This window comes from Heloderma suspectum, chromosome 3, assembly GCF_057233095.1.
Source record: "Heloderma suspectum isolate Gila_16-S chromosome 3, 16-S_ref, whole genome shotgun sequence".
Taxonomy (NCBI): Eukaryota; Metazoa; Chordata; class Lepidosauria; order Squamata; family Helodermatidae; genus Heloderma; species Heloderma suspectum.
The window spans coordinates 131,889,920-131,904,899 of record NC_139460.1 but is presented as its reverse complement, the minus strand read 5'-3'; the positions used below and the strand labels follow the sequence as shown (position 1 = coordinate 131,904,899).

Genomic DNA, 14,980 nt, shown 5'->3' with positions numbered 1-14,980 from the left:
TTACTTTAAAACAGACAAAAGATACCTACTAGTAGTGCATTAACATAAAAAAATCATCCTTAATCTTAAAAATACCTGATAGAAATGGGTAAGTAGTCGCAGCTGTGAACACATTTTTGGTATTGAATCTTGAAATTCTTTAATCCTTTTCATCTCTTCTTCCTGTTCTGAAGCTGTTACTCCCCATTCACCCTTAAGAACACAAATGTAAAAAATGGGCTGCACAACCAAGATATATCTGCTTTTGGTAAATGAAGCTGCAGACTGATTTTCTTAGATTGACTAGTAAGACAGAGTGTCCCAGTTCACACAATGAAACAACCCACAGTTTGTTAACCACGATTTGTTTGGGAGTGAGCAGGAACGAGTGAACATGCTGGCTCCCCACTGGTTGCCTATTTTTGGTGCGCTAAACAAGCCAGGGATACTCTGTCCCTGGGTTGTTCTCTGTGACATCCAGGAACAACCCATGGGTTATAACTCTGGGTTGTGTCTCCGTCAACAATCCAGAATGCTGTGTTCAGATGTCACAGAGAACAGCCCAGGATGGAGTGTCCCTGGGTTGTTTAGCGCACCAGAAGCAAGTGAGCAGTTGGGAACCAGCACACTTGCTCACTTTCAACCCATAGTTAGTGTCTTCAATTCTGGCTGGTGATTTCTCAAGCTTAGGAGCCAAGAAGTTAATTGGAAGAAATGTTGTGAGAAACAGTATAGCACGCATGAATTAAAAATTCCAGTTTGGGGGACTAGGAAACCTGCAAGTACATTTTTATGGGGAAGTTAAGGTTTGAGCTTCTGGCTCATTGTCCACTATGGCCTCCAGTATATCCCATAATCCAGATTTAATTTAGATGAGAGTGTAAGGTTGCAACCCTATGCCTACATTCCTAGGAGCAAGTCCCATTGAGCATAGTGGGATTTACACCTGAGTAAACATGCATAGAATTGCTTTGCATGTCTCTACCATATACAAACATTTACCCAATCATTTGAAGGAAAAGAGGGGATATTAGGAGGACAGTTTAAAAACATAAGCACCCTATTGTATCCAAATAGCTGCCTCTCTTAAAGTGTGACTGAAACCCCCTGTACCTCAAGTTCTCGTTCTTTTTTTCTTTCTTCAAACTGCAACCGTAGTTGCAACTCCTCCAAGGCAGCTCGGTACATTGTATCTTGGGCATTTTGAAACCCAAGAATCTGATCAAAGACGGCTCGAAGCTGGTTGAGAAGCATCTATAAAAAATTGCAAGATGAAAAGAAAATCAAAGTCCTAAAAATGAAATGTTTAAAAATAAACTAAGGTTTACCAGACAGGTTCTAAGGAAGTGTTGAAGTACTGCTCTGTTAGTGTTTCCTTTTACAGCAAAGAGATACACGGCAATGTTGTTTGAGCACACAGATTGTCTCTGAACATCACCAAACAGGTTGAGCTACTAGGGCTGCAAATCCTAAATACTCTTACTATGGAATAAGCACTATTGAAATCCATGCATTGCACGTAACTAGGCAAAGAAGAAACAGGAAATACTTTTAAGACAAACTTAAGTAAATTAAGTAAATTATTAAATAAGTAAAATAAGTAAATTATTAAAGAAGGAATGTTTATATGAAGTGGAAAAAGCTTACTCTTGAGTCAGTGTCCAGCAAACAGCGAGATATAATTGTATCTAAGAAAACTTCATGAGCCGCAATGATGTGATCCAAGTCCTGAGCTTGCTGAACCTTGTTCCATAGTTCATCCCATGAACATTCAAGCACCTATGAAACAAAAATCAGCATCGAGATGCAGTTCGTTTTAAATATTGTTTTCTCACCAACTTCTCTGCTCTACACAGCTATGACATACTTAATCTCATGGCAGTAAGAATATTCTTCCTATTTAAAAAAAACAAACAAAATGGATGGTTAAAGGGTACCTCAAATGTAATGTAATACTGCATTTGATGAATGAAATGGACCATTTCTGAAGCCAGAACGTGACACTGATGCAGCACCCCAGAAAGCTCTGTAAGAAATCCAAAGAATTTGTGTATTAAAAATTAGAATGGAAGTGGTCATCTAACCAGTTAAAAAAATACAACTGGAGTACAAATGCTAGCCTGCTCCTTCTCGGAAAGGAACAAAACGTACAAACTGATAACAGGGTTCTCAAAGAAACAGGGAACAAAATCCTATATGTGGACTATGATCTTTTTATTCCTAGTACATTACTGCCACAAATGCTTATGTTTAGCACGGTATCTGACTATGGTTAATATGGCCCTCCCATAGAACACACAATATAATCCATGATCAAACAAGAAAACGAGGTTAATAGCATAGGTTGTAACCACTCTGGAGTTTGTACAAGGCAAGACTCCTTAATAAAAAGGAGTTGGAACATGGAATAGATGGTCTACTAGATAGGAAGGCAGAACCACTAGAGCCAATAGGTAAGACATGGCTCCTCAAAATACTACATATTCTATATAATCTACTACTATACATTATAGGAAAAGATCTCTCGTTTCTTCTGAAATGTTTTAAAAGCGCAGGAACTAGATTTCCCCCAGCTTCTGGCATAAGGCATATTGGCAGTGCCCAATTTGTACTGGATTATAGGAAAAGAACTCTTCAAAACGAATGAAACAAACACAGACTGAAGACAGAACTATATGGAACAAAACTACATGGATCCAGAATATCTAAGGATCACACAGCTACCTATGAAAAATGTTTCATTCCAGTTGACTAGTCAGAGACATCCAGAAAATTTATCACCAATTATACTTATAATGGTTTCACCCTTCCAACAGAAAGGACTACAGAACAAGGGAAATAGATTAAATAAAGAATAAAAATATTTTCAGAATATTCATACTTGCTATTTCCCAATTATTAGAAAACATCCACACTTAAATAAAAATTCTTAATTTACATAATGTGTTTTCAATTTAGAAAATTTTATTAGTCACACAAAGCTCATCTCCTGTATAGAAAAATATATCCCTGGCTCAGCTTTTACTTTACAGATAAACTAGGGCAGCAATCCTAACACAGAAATTATTGCATTAAATTCAGCAGGATTTACTTCTGAGCAATCATACATAGAATCAGTCTGCATGCTTATTAGCATGCTATTGCCATAGAATGTGAAATATTTCAGATTCCTGAACTAAACCTCAAATAGAAATAGTCACAGTACAGCTGTTGCGAAGAGGAAGAGGTGATCCCAGTTGTGGCAACCTTTAACCTGGTAACAGCCTATTACAAGTCATGGATTACAGTCAACCAGGATTCCTGGAGAGGCTGCAGAAAAGAAAGAAGTCCCAAACAGATGTCATATTTCTGAACTGAAGCTCAATTTTGATGGGATTTTCTTTTAATCATTTTCCTTATATTGAAGCCTATGGTTTAATTTTTCCTTGTACAAACATGTCTAAAACAAGGGAGGAGAACCTTTTCTCCTTCTAAAGGACCACATTCCCTGGGGGTTATCTGTCGGGGGCTATATGCTGGTTGTTAGTGGGCCAAAGCCAAAAGTGAACAAGGCAACCCCTTTTCCCCCTCTTTCTGACACTCCTATCCCTTTCTCTCTTCCCTCCAAAACAATATCTGACATCACCTGGGACTGAACGAATCCCAATTCGTCTGCTCCTCAAGTTCAGTCACTGCCACCAACTGGCACTCCTGTTCAGGATGAGCCTCCTGCTCCTATCCCGACAACACCTCAGGATCGACACCCGATGGTACAGACATCATCAGAACAACCACCTATACCTATGCTGCCACTCTTGTCTCCTATTCAAATGGTGTCGGTACCATAAAAAGAACCCATCCTTTTAACATCTACATCGGAGGGCGAGATTAGGGAACCATCCCCGTTTCAGCCTCCTCTGTGTTTGCCTCGTTATATTATGATCCAGGATGGGATAGGCATCCACGTTTGCCTGAATCCATTTACTCCATGGCATCGTACCATAGGTCCTACGAATTGAGTAGGTGAGACCACCCATGGTACTGAGAGCGCTCTAGGTCACCACACTCTGAATGGGGTAGACCTCAGTCTCACTATGGTTCTCTAGGACCAAGGCAGTGGGTCAAGTATGACGACAGTGGGAGGCACTATCCTCCTCTGATTGAATGCCTGGTACAGGAGGAGAGTTGCCCTCATCACTGGCCATCTGCTACTGTTTCAACAGCTCCAAAGGAGCCTTTGCCACCTGTGTCAGAATCTGTTTATTTATTTATTTATTGCATTTATACCCCGCCTTTTTCCCTCTTGCAAGGAACCCAAGGCGGCTTACATTATCCTCCTCCTCTCCATTTTATCCTCACAACAATAACCCTGTGAGGTGGGTTGGGCTGAGAGACTGTGACTGGCCCAAAGTCACCCAGTGAACTTCCATGGCTGAGTGGGGACTAGAACCCGGATCTCCCAGCTCCTAGTCCAACACTCCTGCCACTACACCACACTGGCCACCCTTTCCACAGGTTGTCCTGCATCCTCCTGTGCATAGGTCTCCTCTGATTCGGCCTCTGGCACCACTTCAACAAGATTTGACACAAATCCTGTTTCAAACTGTACCGCCTCCTCCAGCTACAGTACCTCAGCCTACTTCTAAATTGCCACCATGTGTGTCTGAAGCAGGATTATGAATGGGACTCCTCTTCACAATCATCCTGTCGTCACTTTCTTCTCCAGATACTTTGGTGGAAGCCAATGAATCCATCTCTCCTTCTGAGGATTTGGGCCAATTTGCCGACCAGATTCTTAGAATGGCACAAGCTTTGGGACTTGAAACACAGCAAGTTGCGCTGTCGGTCCAGGATCCTGTATTTGATGCCGTGAATGCATAAGCCAGTGGCTATTCCTTTACTGCTTACGCTTAATGAAACTACTGAACAGATTTGGAATACCGCTTCCATGATGCCTCCAGTACCAAAGCGGTTGGAGGGCATATACTGCCTACAGAACACTAATGTAGAATATCAATTTAAACATCCTGCACCCAACTCTGTGGTGGCTGAAGTTGCACAAGGCAAGTCAAAGAAAACTCATTCGTCTCCCACCAACGAAGAGGGATGGAGACTGGATTTACTTGGAAGGAGATTTTACTCATCTGCAGCAATGGGTTTAAAAATCGCTAATTATAAAGCTGCAATGTCGGGTTACCAGTTCCTGCTGTGGGACAAAGGGGGCAGGCTTCTTGACCTTTCCACCGATGATAAAAAAGAGGTGGGTTGCCTCTTTAGAGCTGAAGCATTAAAATTATCAAGACAGCAGATAAATACATCTTGCCATCAGACAGACTGTAATTTGAAGGTCTTGGTAAGTTCAATCGCTGTTGGACGCCATGCCTGGCTTCAATCCTCTGGCCTCCCTCAGGAAATGGGGGCAAGGATAAAAGTTCTACTACTTGATGGGCTAGGTCAGTTTAACAGTAAAACAGACAAAGTGTTGGACACAGTCCAAAAAGCTCGGACTACGGCCCGTCAGACGGGGGGTTTACCACAACAGCAGCAGCCTCGGTATCGACACTGGTACCAATCTTCCACTCCTTGATATCACCCATACAAGGCTGGAATAGGTCAGCAACGGCCACAGCCTAACAGACAAGGGAAGTCTTTCCAGATCCCACGACTACCACAGGAAACCAGGCAACAGGGACAAACAACATCTTTGACTTACTGCCTGTTCTTTCACTCAATTGTCAAACGCTGTTTTTTGGGACACCCCTGGCACAATACCATCAGGCGTGGAGAGACATTGCGATGGATGCTTGGGTGCTGACCATAGTCCAGGAAGGATACTGGATCGAATTCGACTCCATCCCTCCACTTGGTACTGTGAAGGTTACTGCTCTGTCTATGACCCTTCTTGCAGAGGTTTGAGTCCTTCTAGACAAAGGGGCAATCCAACCTGTTCCACACAACCAACTGATAGATGGTCGAGAAGGGATGGCGGCGTTCGACCAATAACGGACTTGAGGCAGATCAATAATTACATCTCGCCCCCCCCCCCCCAATTCCACATGGTTACACTGGTGCCTATTCTCCCCCTCCTCTCCCAGGGAGACTGGTTCGCCTCTATCAACCTTACTTCCACGTTGCCATAGAATGCTCCCATTAGCACTACCTGAGCTCCGCCACTGGTACCGATGTATACAAATTCTGAGCTTTACCCTTCAGTCTCAACCCTCAGAGTGGTGGCTTTACGAAGTGCATGGCAGTTGTATGTGCCCATCTTGGTTTGCAGGGCATAGAAGTCTACCCTTATATCAACGACTGGCTCTTGGTAGCTTCAACGAAATTACAACTGATACGGTCGATAGAGATGACCTGCAGTCTCCTCCATGCTCTAGGTCTATAAATCAACACAGAGAAATCTCATCTTACCCCTACTCAAAGAATAACATTCATAGGAGCATTGTTGGACTCCGAAGTGGGAAGAGCTTTCCTGCCCATCACCACACTGGAAACACTAGTCACCCTTGCTTCAAACATATTGGATGGCAAGGTTATTATGACATACAAGATTCAGCATTTGCTGGGGTTTATGGCTGCAATGACAGCAGTCGTCCAATGTGCACAGTTGCAAATGAGACCCTTACAAATTATCCGCCAGCTCAACAATGGGTTGGATGCTCACCGAGTACTGCTAATGCTTCCACCCAGGAGTCAAGGACTCTCTGAGATGGTGGTTGATACCAACCAACTTGAATCAAGGGCTGCCTTTCCTCCCACCTTCTCCCTCTGTGGTTCTGATGACCAATGCCTCCCTTTTGGGATGGGGAGCACATTGCCGAACTCTGATAGTGCACAGTTATCCCAGAGAGGCCACTCACCACACAAACGTTCTGGAGCTAAGGGCTGTGCTCAAAGCACTTTATGCTTTCAAGTTGGACTTGACAGGCAGGAATGTTCAGATAACATAGGACAACATGACCGTGGCTGCATATCTGAACAAAGACAAGGGGACTAAGTCACTACCACTCATGGCTCTAACACTGCAGGTATTTGATTGGTGCATACCACGCCAAATAGCTTTAGTAGCAATTCATGTAGCGGGTGTGGACAATATTCTGGCTGATCAACTCAGCCGAACGATGGTGATATCTCACGAGTGGGAAAAGGCGAGGACGGTTCTGTGCAGCATATACAAGCAGTGGGGGATGCCACAGATCGATTTGCTACAGCAAACAATGCAATCTGTCATCATTTCTGCATCAGAGTGGGAAAAGGCAGAAGTTCAATGGGATATGCCTTTGGTTTTGTTGGGTTGGGCCTCTGTTTTATATTTTTCCTCACTTCCTGCTAATGACTTGAGTTCTGGTAAAAACTGCAAGGGACAGTACAGATTGCATACAGATAGCCCTTTGGTGGCCACATCAGGCTTGGTTTGGCCCACTAATGTGAATGATGCAGGTTGGTGCTCGTGGCTTCCATTGACTCCATCTCTCCTCACCAGGGAACACTGTCAGATTCGACACCTGTCCATTCTTTGCATGACAGCATGGAGAATCAGGTGACTGACAATCCTGCTATCCCGGCTGGGGTACAGAGAATACTAGACGCTGCACGTAAACCTTCCCCGCAACACTCCTATTCAAACAAGTGGACTACTTTTGTGGCATTTGCTCATCAGCAGTCCTTCCACCCCAGATGATGTTCAATGCATCACATTCTCTATTTCCTCCTCTCACTTTTTGAGACAGGACTCAGACTTTTCTCTCTCAGGGTTTACTTGTCAACTATTTCAGCATTTCACCCTCCAGTTGAGGGTTTTTCAGTTTTTTTGCATCCAACTACAAAGAGGTTCTTAAAAGGGATCAGGAATTTAGCACCTCCACTCCGATCTATGGTACCAAGCTGGAGCCTTTCTGTTGTGCTAAAAGCATTTTCAGTGAAACCATTTGAGCCTCTCGCTAATGTGGACTTATGCCTCCTTTCCTGGAAGGTGGCATTTCTGATGGCCACAACATCTGCATGTCATGCTAGTGAGCTTTGTGCACTCAGGGTTGACCAGCCATATCTTACTTTTCATCGAGATAAAGTGGTGCTACGACCTGACCTGTCTTTTCTGCCCAAAGTTGTTTCGGAGTTTCATTTGAACCAGGATGTTGTTCTGCCTGCTTTCTTTGCCTCCCTTTCTACACCTTTAGATTCGACCCTACACACACTCGATGTGCGTTGTTCAGTTCTCGCCTTGTAAAAAGCAAGGGCACAACTCCAATTGTCACCTCGTCTCTTTGTCTGTTATGGCAGCAAGCGGAATGGTCAGCCTCTGTCCACGCAGCATCTTGCTTCCTGGATCATTAAGGCTGTAGAGCTTTCATATGAGTTGGCTGGACTCATGCTGTCTGTCCCAGTTAGAGCTCATTCTACTCGTGCAGTAGCAACAGCTGTCGCATTCAACAGAGGGATTTCTATTCCTGAACTCTGCCGTGCAGCTACATGGTCAACACTGTCGATGTTTGTCAAGCATTACAAACTGGACACTTGGGCAATTGCTGACTGTGCTTTTGGGCATGCCGTCCATTCATCAGTATTGTAATAGGACACTGACCCACCTCCATTGTATGTTAGCTTGCTAGTCACCCATATGTGTGATACACAGAGACCGTGAAGAAGACAGAGACACGGGTTGCTACCTGAAACTGTAGTTCTTTGAGCGGTCACCTCTGCATTCACACAACCCACCCACCCACTTCAGTGTCGTACTCAAGTTCGATGTTGGTACCGAAGTATTCACTTCTCTCAGTTACAGGGCTGCAATGTCAGTCTCAAGGAATTGAGGGAAGAGGCGGGAACGCACTAGGGATATGTGCAATGGACAGTGGGGGAAGAGTTCTCACCAACATTCCTCAGCTTTAGAAGTTTCCCGAATCGAGGCTCCGTGTAGGCACAGAACCCATAAGTGTGAATGCACAGATGACTACTTGAAGAACCACAGTTACAGGTAGCAGCCTGTCTTCCTTGCCAGAGGCCTGAGCTTTTGAAATTAAGCCAAGGGCTACAGGTTGCCCACCCCTGCCCTAAAAGTTACCATGGAACTAGAATGTATATTTACACGAGTTTCCAGAATAATGGTCTGAAAAGCAACCACACTGTGGCTGTTCACACAACACGCTATCCCACACTCAGTGGTTGAGTGTGGGTTGTTGAACCCACAGGGTGGCTTGTTAGCCACGCAGCATGGCTTGTTAACCATGCTGGACAACCCAACAACAAACCATGTGTTCCCAAGGCAGCTTGTTCGAGAAAAATAAAGCACTCTGCATGGTTAACAAGCCACCCTACGGAAAATGTCCTGGGTTCAGACAAAATGCTAACCCACAGTTCAACAAAAAACCCACAGTTCTTCGTGGTCTCTATGCATCACACATTTTGGCTCTATGCCTGTGCTGAGCCTCGTTAGGGAAACTTCTTAAGCTGAGAGATGTTCTGGTGGGAACCCTCCCCCACCATCCACTGTGAATGTACCAGTGGGTTCCCACCTGTTCCCTCTCTCTCGACCACCTAGGGGTAGCCTCTCTGGGAGCTTCCTCCATGCATGGTGAATTTTTTGTTGGTGTTTTTAACATTCGTGCTGAGGTCCTTTTTGCTGTTTTTTCTCTGTATTCATCTTTTTCTAGTTGTCTTCGTACTTTTTGTCATTAAAAAAAAGACATTTTTTCATCATTTGTTTCTTCGTCTTTTTGTTGCCTACCACAGCTGCAGTCTTCTTATAGCCACAAAGGCCCCGTTCCGTAAATGCGTCAAATGTGGGAGTAAACTGCCCCCCACTGACCCTCACTCTCTTTGCCTCTTTTGCTTGGGGGAAGGCCATTTGCCAGACACTTGTTCTTTATGCCAGTGATTCACTAAGCAAGCATGGAAGAGTAGATCCAACAGTCTCAAAGCAGAACTGTGGAGGAGGGCTTTGTTGGCCACAGATCCAAAAACCTGTGCCGACTCTCGCGTAAAGAAGAAGACAGCAGCTGCTATGTCTTCCTCAGAGTCATTGTCTTCTTGTCCCTCAGGTTCTGCTGAGTAGATCGACCCTCCGACTCCGGCGTGCTCTTTAGCATTCTCAGCTGAGAGGAAGAATTTTTAAAAGGCTAAGGTTCCAAGTCAGGATCTGATAGCCTCAAGAAACAATTATTATTGTCACTTCATTATTATCATTTAATTTATATGCCACTTTTCCACAAGAAGTGCCCAAAGCAGCTAACAAAACAGCAATACCAGAACAACATTATAATAGGACCTCATTACAATCATAAACAATACATTTACACATAACCCAGAAACTGCAACAGCTACATCAGGAAAACAAAGTTCAGAAAACAGCAGCCAGGTTTTTTAAAACATGCAGTAGATCTCTCCTATGCTCCACTCTCTCACACTGGTGACGTTCTCAATGCTCCAACAGAGACAAGGGTGGTGGTGTTCAGTCTCTTCCCCTGTGCTCTGGATGTTTCTGCAGCTCCTGGAGGGCCTGTGGTGGCTGCAGATATATACCCAGCCACTCTGGAAACCAGGTGTTTTCAATTTCACCAAGGCAGAACTCACCATACTCCACTCTCTCACAGTGGTGCAGTTCTCAAGGCTCCAACAAAGACAAAGGTGGTGGTGTTCAGTCTCTTCCCGTGTGCTCTGGATGTTTCTGCTGCAAAAACAGAAAAGAAAAAGAGGGTTGGTGATAAGCCTTTGAAACTGAAGGTTCCAGCACCCCCTCCTTTACTGAATTCACTTATTCGTGTTTTTTTGTTGATACCGGCTGCTCCTGTGATTGAGCCAATTTCTATGGCATTGGAAGGTGAAATCTTAAGAGTTGTCCCCTCTGCAGCTGATTTCTCAGGATAAAGAAACTTCCCCAGTTGTTGTCTGCAGTGAGAGATGAGGCTCCTCAACACTGATTGCTGTCCCCTCCCCGGGACCGGGAACATTGGTTCCTTCCTTCTGAGATGTTCAGGTCTCCTCATGGCGATTGGGATAGAAGTTCAGAGTGGTCTTACCCACCATGACAGTGCTATGTCTTTGAGGACTAGTCTTGTTTTTGGGATCAAATTTATTATTATGATCAGACAAGATACCTGGGTGCAGCCTCGCCTCGGTATTGTTCACAGCCATCAGCGACTATTTCTCATCCTCCCACAGGAGATGAGTTTGTTCCACCTCCACCTGTACCTCCTCGATCCTCATCCTTGGTATGGAGCCAGTCAGTAGTGGCGAAGCCGACGCAGTTGCCACCTTCACCTGTGGTGCAACCAGTCCTTCCTCCAGTCCCGGCTCCTGGACCATCTTCGCCTCATAATTCAGCTGATTACCAGCCCGATTCTTCTTCATACTCCTCCGTTCCACCTTCTGTTTCCTCTCCAGATGATGTAGCTGGAATGCAGAAGGATGCTTCTCCTTCAGAGGACATGTTTAATTTTGCTGAACAGGTTAGCAGAATGGCCCGTTAGTTGGGCACTGATGTACAACAACCAGAGCAGCATGCTCAGGACCCAATTTTGACACAGTCCATACTGAATTGTCGAAACCAGTAGCAATCCCTTTCCTCCTAACCCTCCTCCAAACAGTGCACCAATCATGGAAGGCCCCATTGTCAATGGCACCGATGTCTAAGTGGCTTGAGTCCCACTACCACGTGCAAGAGAAGGATGCAGCATTTTTATATTCACATCCACGATCGAATTCCATCACTGTGGAGTCAGAGCAAGGACAGTCGCAGAAGGTTCATGCCTCGCCCACTGATAAGGTGGGTAGAATGTTGATCTTTAGGGAAGGCGAATGTATTCTTCCACTGCTCTCAGTCTCTGCATGGTGAACTATCAAGCCATGATGACCAGATGCCAACTGTTCCTATGGGAGAAAATGGACTCTGTTTGTGCTTATCTCCCAGAGGACCAAAGGGATCTCGCCAGAGTTTTTCATATGAAAGCTGTCAACGCAGCAGATTAACAGTTCCCATCATGAAGCTGACTGTAGCACCAAGTCAAATGTTCGTGCAATCGCCCTCCGGAGGCATGCTTGGTTGAGGTCTGCGGGCTTAACTCCTGAGGCTCAATTACGAATTGAGGATTTGCCCTTTGATGGTGAAGGGCTCTTTAATGCCAAAACTGATGAGCCAATGGACTCTGTTCAGAAGGTGAAGGCAACTGCCAGAAAGATGGTTTTGGGTCTTCAACCTCCACAGCAACAGTACAAGTCCCACAGGTTGTTCCGCCACCAACCATACATGACCAAGCAGCAGCTGGATCATTATCTTCGTTACCAGCCTCCTCAGCAGCAGCAGAAGCAGACTACTCCTTCTGCGAAATATCGTCAGGGCCACCGTAGGCCTTACTCTTCCTCTAAGTGGCAGCTTTGACTTTCCGTTTTTTCCCGTCTCCAGTCTCCCCACCCAACCTTTTTTGGGGTCCATCCTGGCTCAATTTCTGCCCACCTGGAAGATAATAACGACAACTGGGTGTTAAATATAATCAGCCGGGACTACGTGATAAGAGTTTCATACCTTTTCCCAGTTGGGTGTTGTTTGCGTCACCCCCTGTTGCTGGCCCTCCTCTTGGAAACAACAACGCTGCTCCAGAAGGGAGCAATCCAAAGAGTTCTTCCATACCAGCCAGAGGGTGGTTTCTTCTCCCAGTACTTTACCGTACCAAAGCAGGACGGAGGCCTCCATCCGATCATGGACTGAAGGAACTTAAGCAAGTTTATAACTCCCGGAAAATTCAGAATGATCATGATGGCCTCGATCCTCCCTCTCCTTCACAAGGATGTTTGGATTGCAGCCGTAGACCTGAAGGACACATATTTCCATATAGCAATTGCAGAGACTCACCAGAGGTACATGCATTTCATCATCAGTACCAACATGTTTCAATTTTGAGTTCTACCCTTTGGTCTGGCAACCACTCCGAGAGTCTTTATAAAGTGCATGGCGGCTGAGTGTGCATACCTTTGACTTCAAGACATCGACGTTTACCCTTACCTGGATGATTGGCTTCTCGTCTTGAACTCCAAAGATACCCTTTCTTGTGCTATTGAGATTGTTCTGAACTTTCTGGAAGCATTGGGTCTGTACATGAGCAGGGAAAAGTCAACTTTAAAACTGACTCAAAGAATCCAATTCATAGTGACGCTGCTAGATTCAACAGTTGCACACACTTACCTTCCTCAGAAGCAGGAGGAGCAGTTGATTGCCCTCATGGAGATCCTTTATTCTCAGCGGCTAGTCACCGCTCACACTGTTCAGACACTCCTGGGGCATATGGCTGCAATGGTCACAACTGTTCATTGGGCAAGGCTTTGGATGCGACCACTACAAAACTGGCTGCTCCAAAACACTGATTCCACCACCGACACCCGGCGCTGTCACTTGAGGATCCCAGATAAAATAGCAGATTCCCTCCTGTGGTGTATGCAGTCACACAACCTTTGTTGAGGCACTCCTTTCATCCAAGCATCCCCTGTGTGGATACTGACAACAGATGCTTCCCTCTCAGGATGGGGAACTCACTGTTGTCCACTTTGGATCCAGGGGGCCTAGTCTGCAGTGGAAAAGAAACATCACATGAACTACCTGGAGTTTCTCGTCGTTTTGAAGGCGATGCATGCATTCGAGACTTTCCTTCGAGGAAGGCATGTGCAAATCCTGACCAACAATATCGCGGTGTTGTGGTACATCAAGAAGCAACACAGCATGCATTCATCCAGGCTGCGAGTCTCATGATGGACATATTCCAGTGGGAAATCCAGCGAGACATTTTCTTGAGCACTCTTCACATTGCTGGTGAGGACAATGTTTTGGCGGACACTCTGAGCCGGTCGTACAAATCATCCCATGAGTGGCAGATGTCTACTTCCATCTTGCCTTGTTTCTTCCTGAAATGGGCTTGGCCCAGAACGGATTTGTTTGCAACTCCATCAAATGCGATATGCAAGAGATTCTGCATTAGAGTGGGGATTGGTTGATCATCACTGGTCAGCGCTTTTCAACTACGCTGGCATGGGGAAATGTTTTACCTATCCCCTCCATTTCCCGTTCTCTCAAGGATGCTCCAAAAACTAGCACACTTTTGGATGTGGCTCAGAAGCCCGCTACGCATTGGTCCTATGCGGCTAAGTGGTTGTCATTTTTGAAGTTTGCAAGTCTCCATGGTTTCGATCCCCTTCAGGGATCGGTTGAAAATGTTCTTTTGTTTTTGCATCACTTATTTCAAAACTGTTTAAACCTGTCTTCCATATGGGTTTATATGGCAGCTCTCTCTTTTTATAGAGGACAAGTTCAAGGTTTTCCCTCTTCAGTCACTCATCAGTTTCTGCGGGGCTTAAAGAATTTGGCACCTCAGTGGAACGTCTCTGTTGTTTTGCATGCCCTTCTTCCAAAGCCCTTTGAACTTCTGGCCACTATGGATCTTCGGATGCTATTGTGGAAAGTAGCCTTTTTGGTTGCCATCATGTCCTCCAGACGTGTTAGTGAAATTTGTGCCTTACGGGTGGATCATCCCTACCTGATCTTTCATAAGGAGAAGACTGACCTTAGACTGGACAATGACTTCTTACCAAAGGTGGTCTCTGATTTCCATGTCAACCAATCCATATCACTGCTGACTTTTTTCCCAGACCCATGTTCTGACCTGGAAAGGAAGTTGCATGCTCTGGATGTAAAGAGAGCATTGGCTTTTTATAAGTCACGGACAGCATAGTTCCATAACACGCAATGACTTTTTCTTTGCTATGGTGGTCCCAAAAAGGGTCTCCCTGTCTCTTGTCAAAGGCTGGCCTCCTGGATTGTGCAAACTATTGGTTTAGCCTATGACTTGTCAGGCTTAGAGTGTCCGCCTCACATTCAGGCACATTCCATGGGGTGGAGTGGGGGAGCGATGTCTACAGCCTCTGGCAAAAGTGTGCCATTGTCGGACGTAAAGCAGCAACGTGATCAAAACCCTCAATGTTTGTAAAGTATTACAAACTGGATGTCAAGGCACATTCTGACTATGCTTTTGGG

General features: G+C 45.1%; 1 protein-coding gene and 1 pseudogene across 14 annotated transcripts in view; one reads left to right on the top strand and one right to left on the bottom strand.

Moving 5' to 3' along the window:
* The window catches only part of TUBGCP3 (tubulin gamma complex component 3), a 95,030-nt gene that overhangs the window by 16,384 nt on the left and 63,666 nt on the right, over nt 1-14,980 (bottom strand). For 3 of the 14 annotated variants that reach the window (XM_084844615.1, XM_084844617.1, XM_084844614.1), the window contains 4 exons: nt 1,917-2,005; nt 1,627-1,758; nt 1,093-1,233; nt 76-192 (listed from right to left, as the gene is read on the bottom strand). The exons of 1 other annotated variant lie outside the window; for it this stretch is intronic. In XM_084844615.1, coding sequence (XP_084700741.1) covers nt 76-192; nt 1,093-1,233; nt 1,627-1,758; nt 1,917-2,005 — 479 coding nt within the window. 10 more of the 14 variants (XR_014789236.1, XM_084844616.1, XR_014789240.1 and 7 more) reach the window with 10 other exon arrangements.
* On the top strand, nt 5,144-8,194 carry LOC146350260 (uncharacterized; annotated as a pseudogene).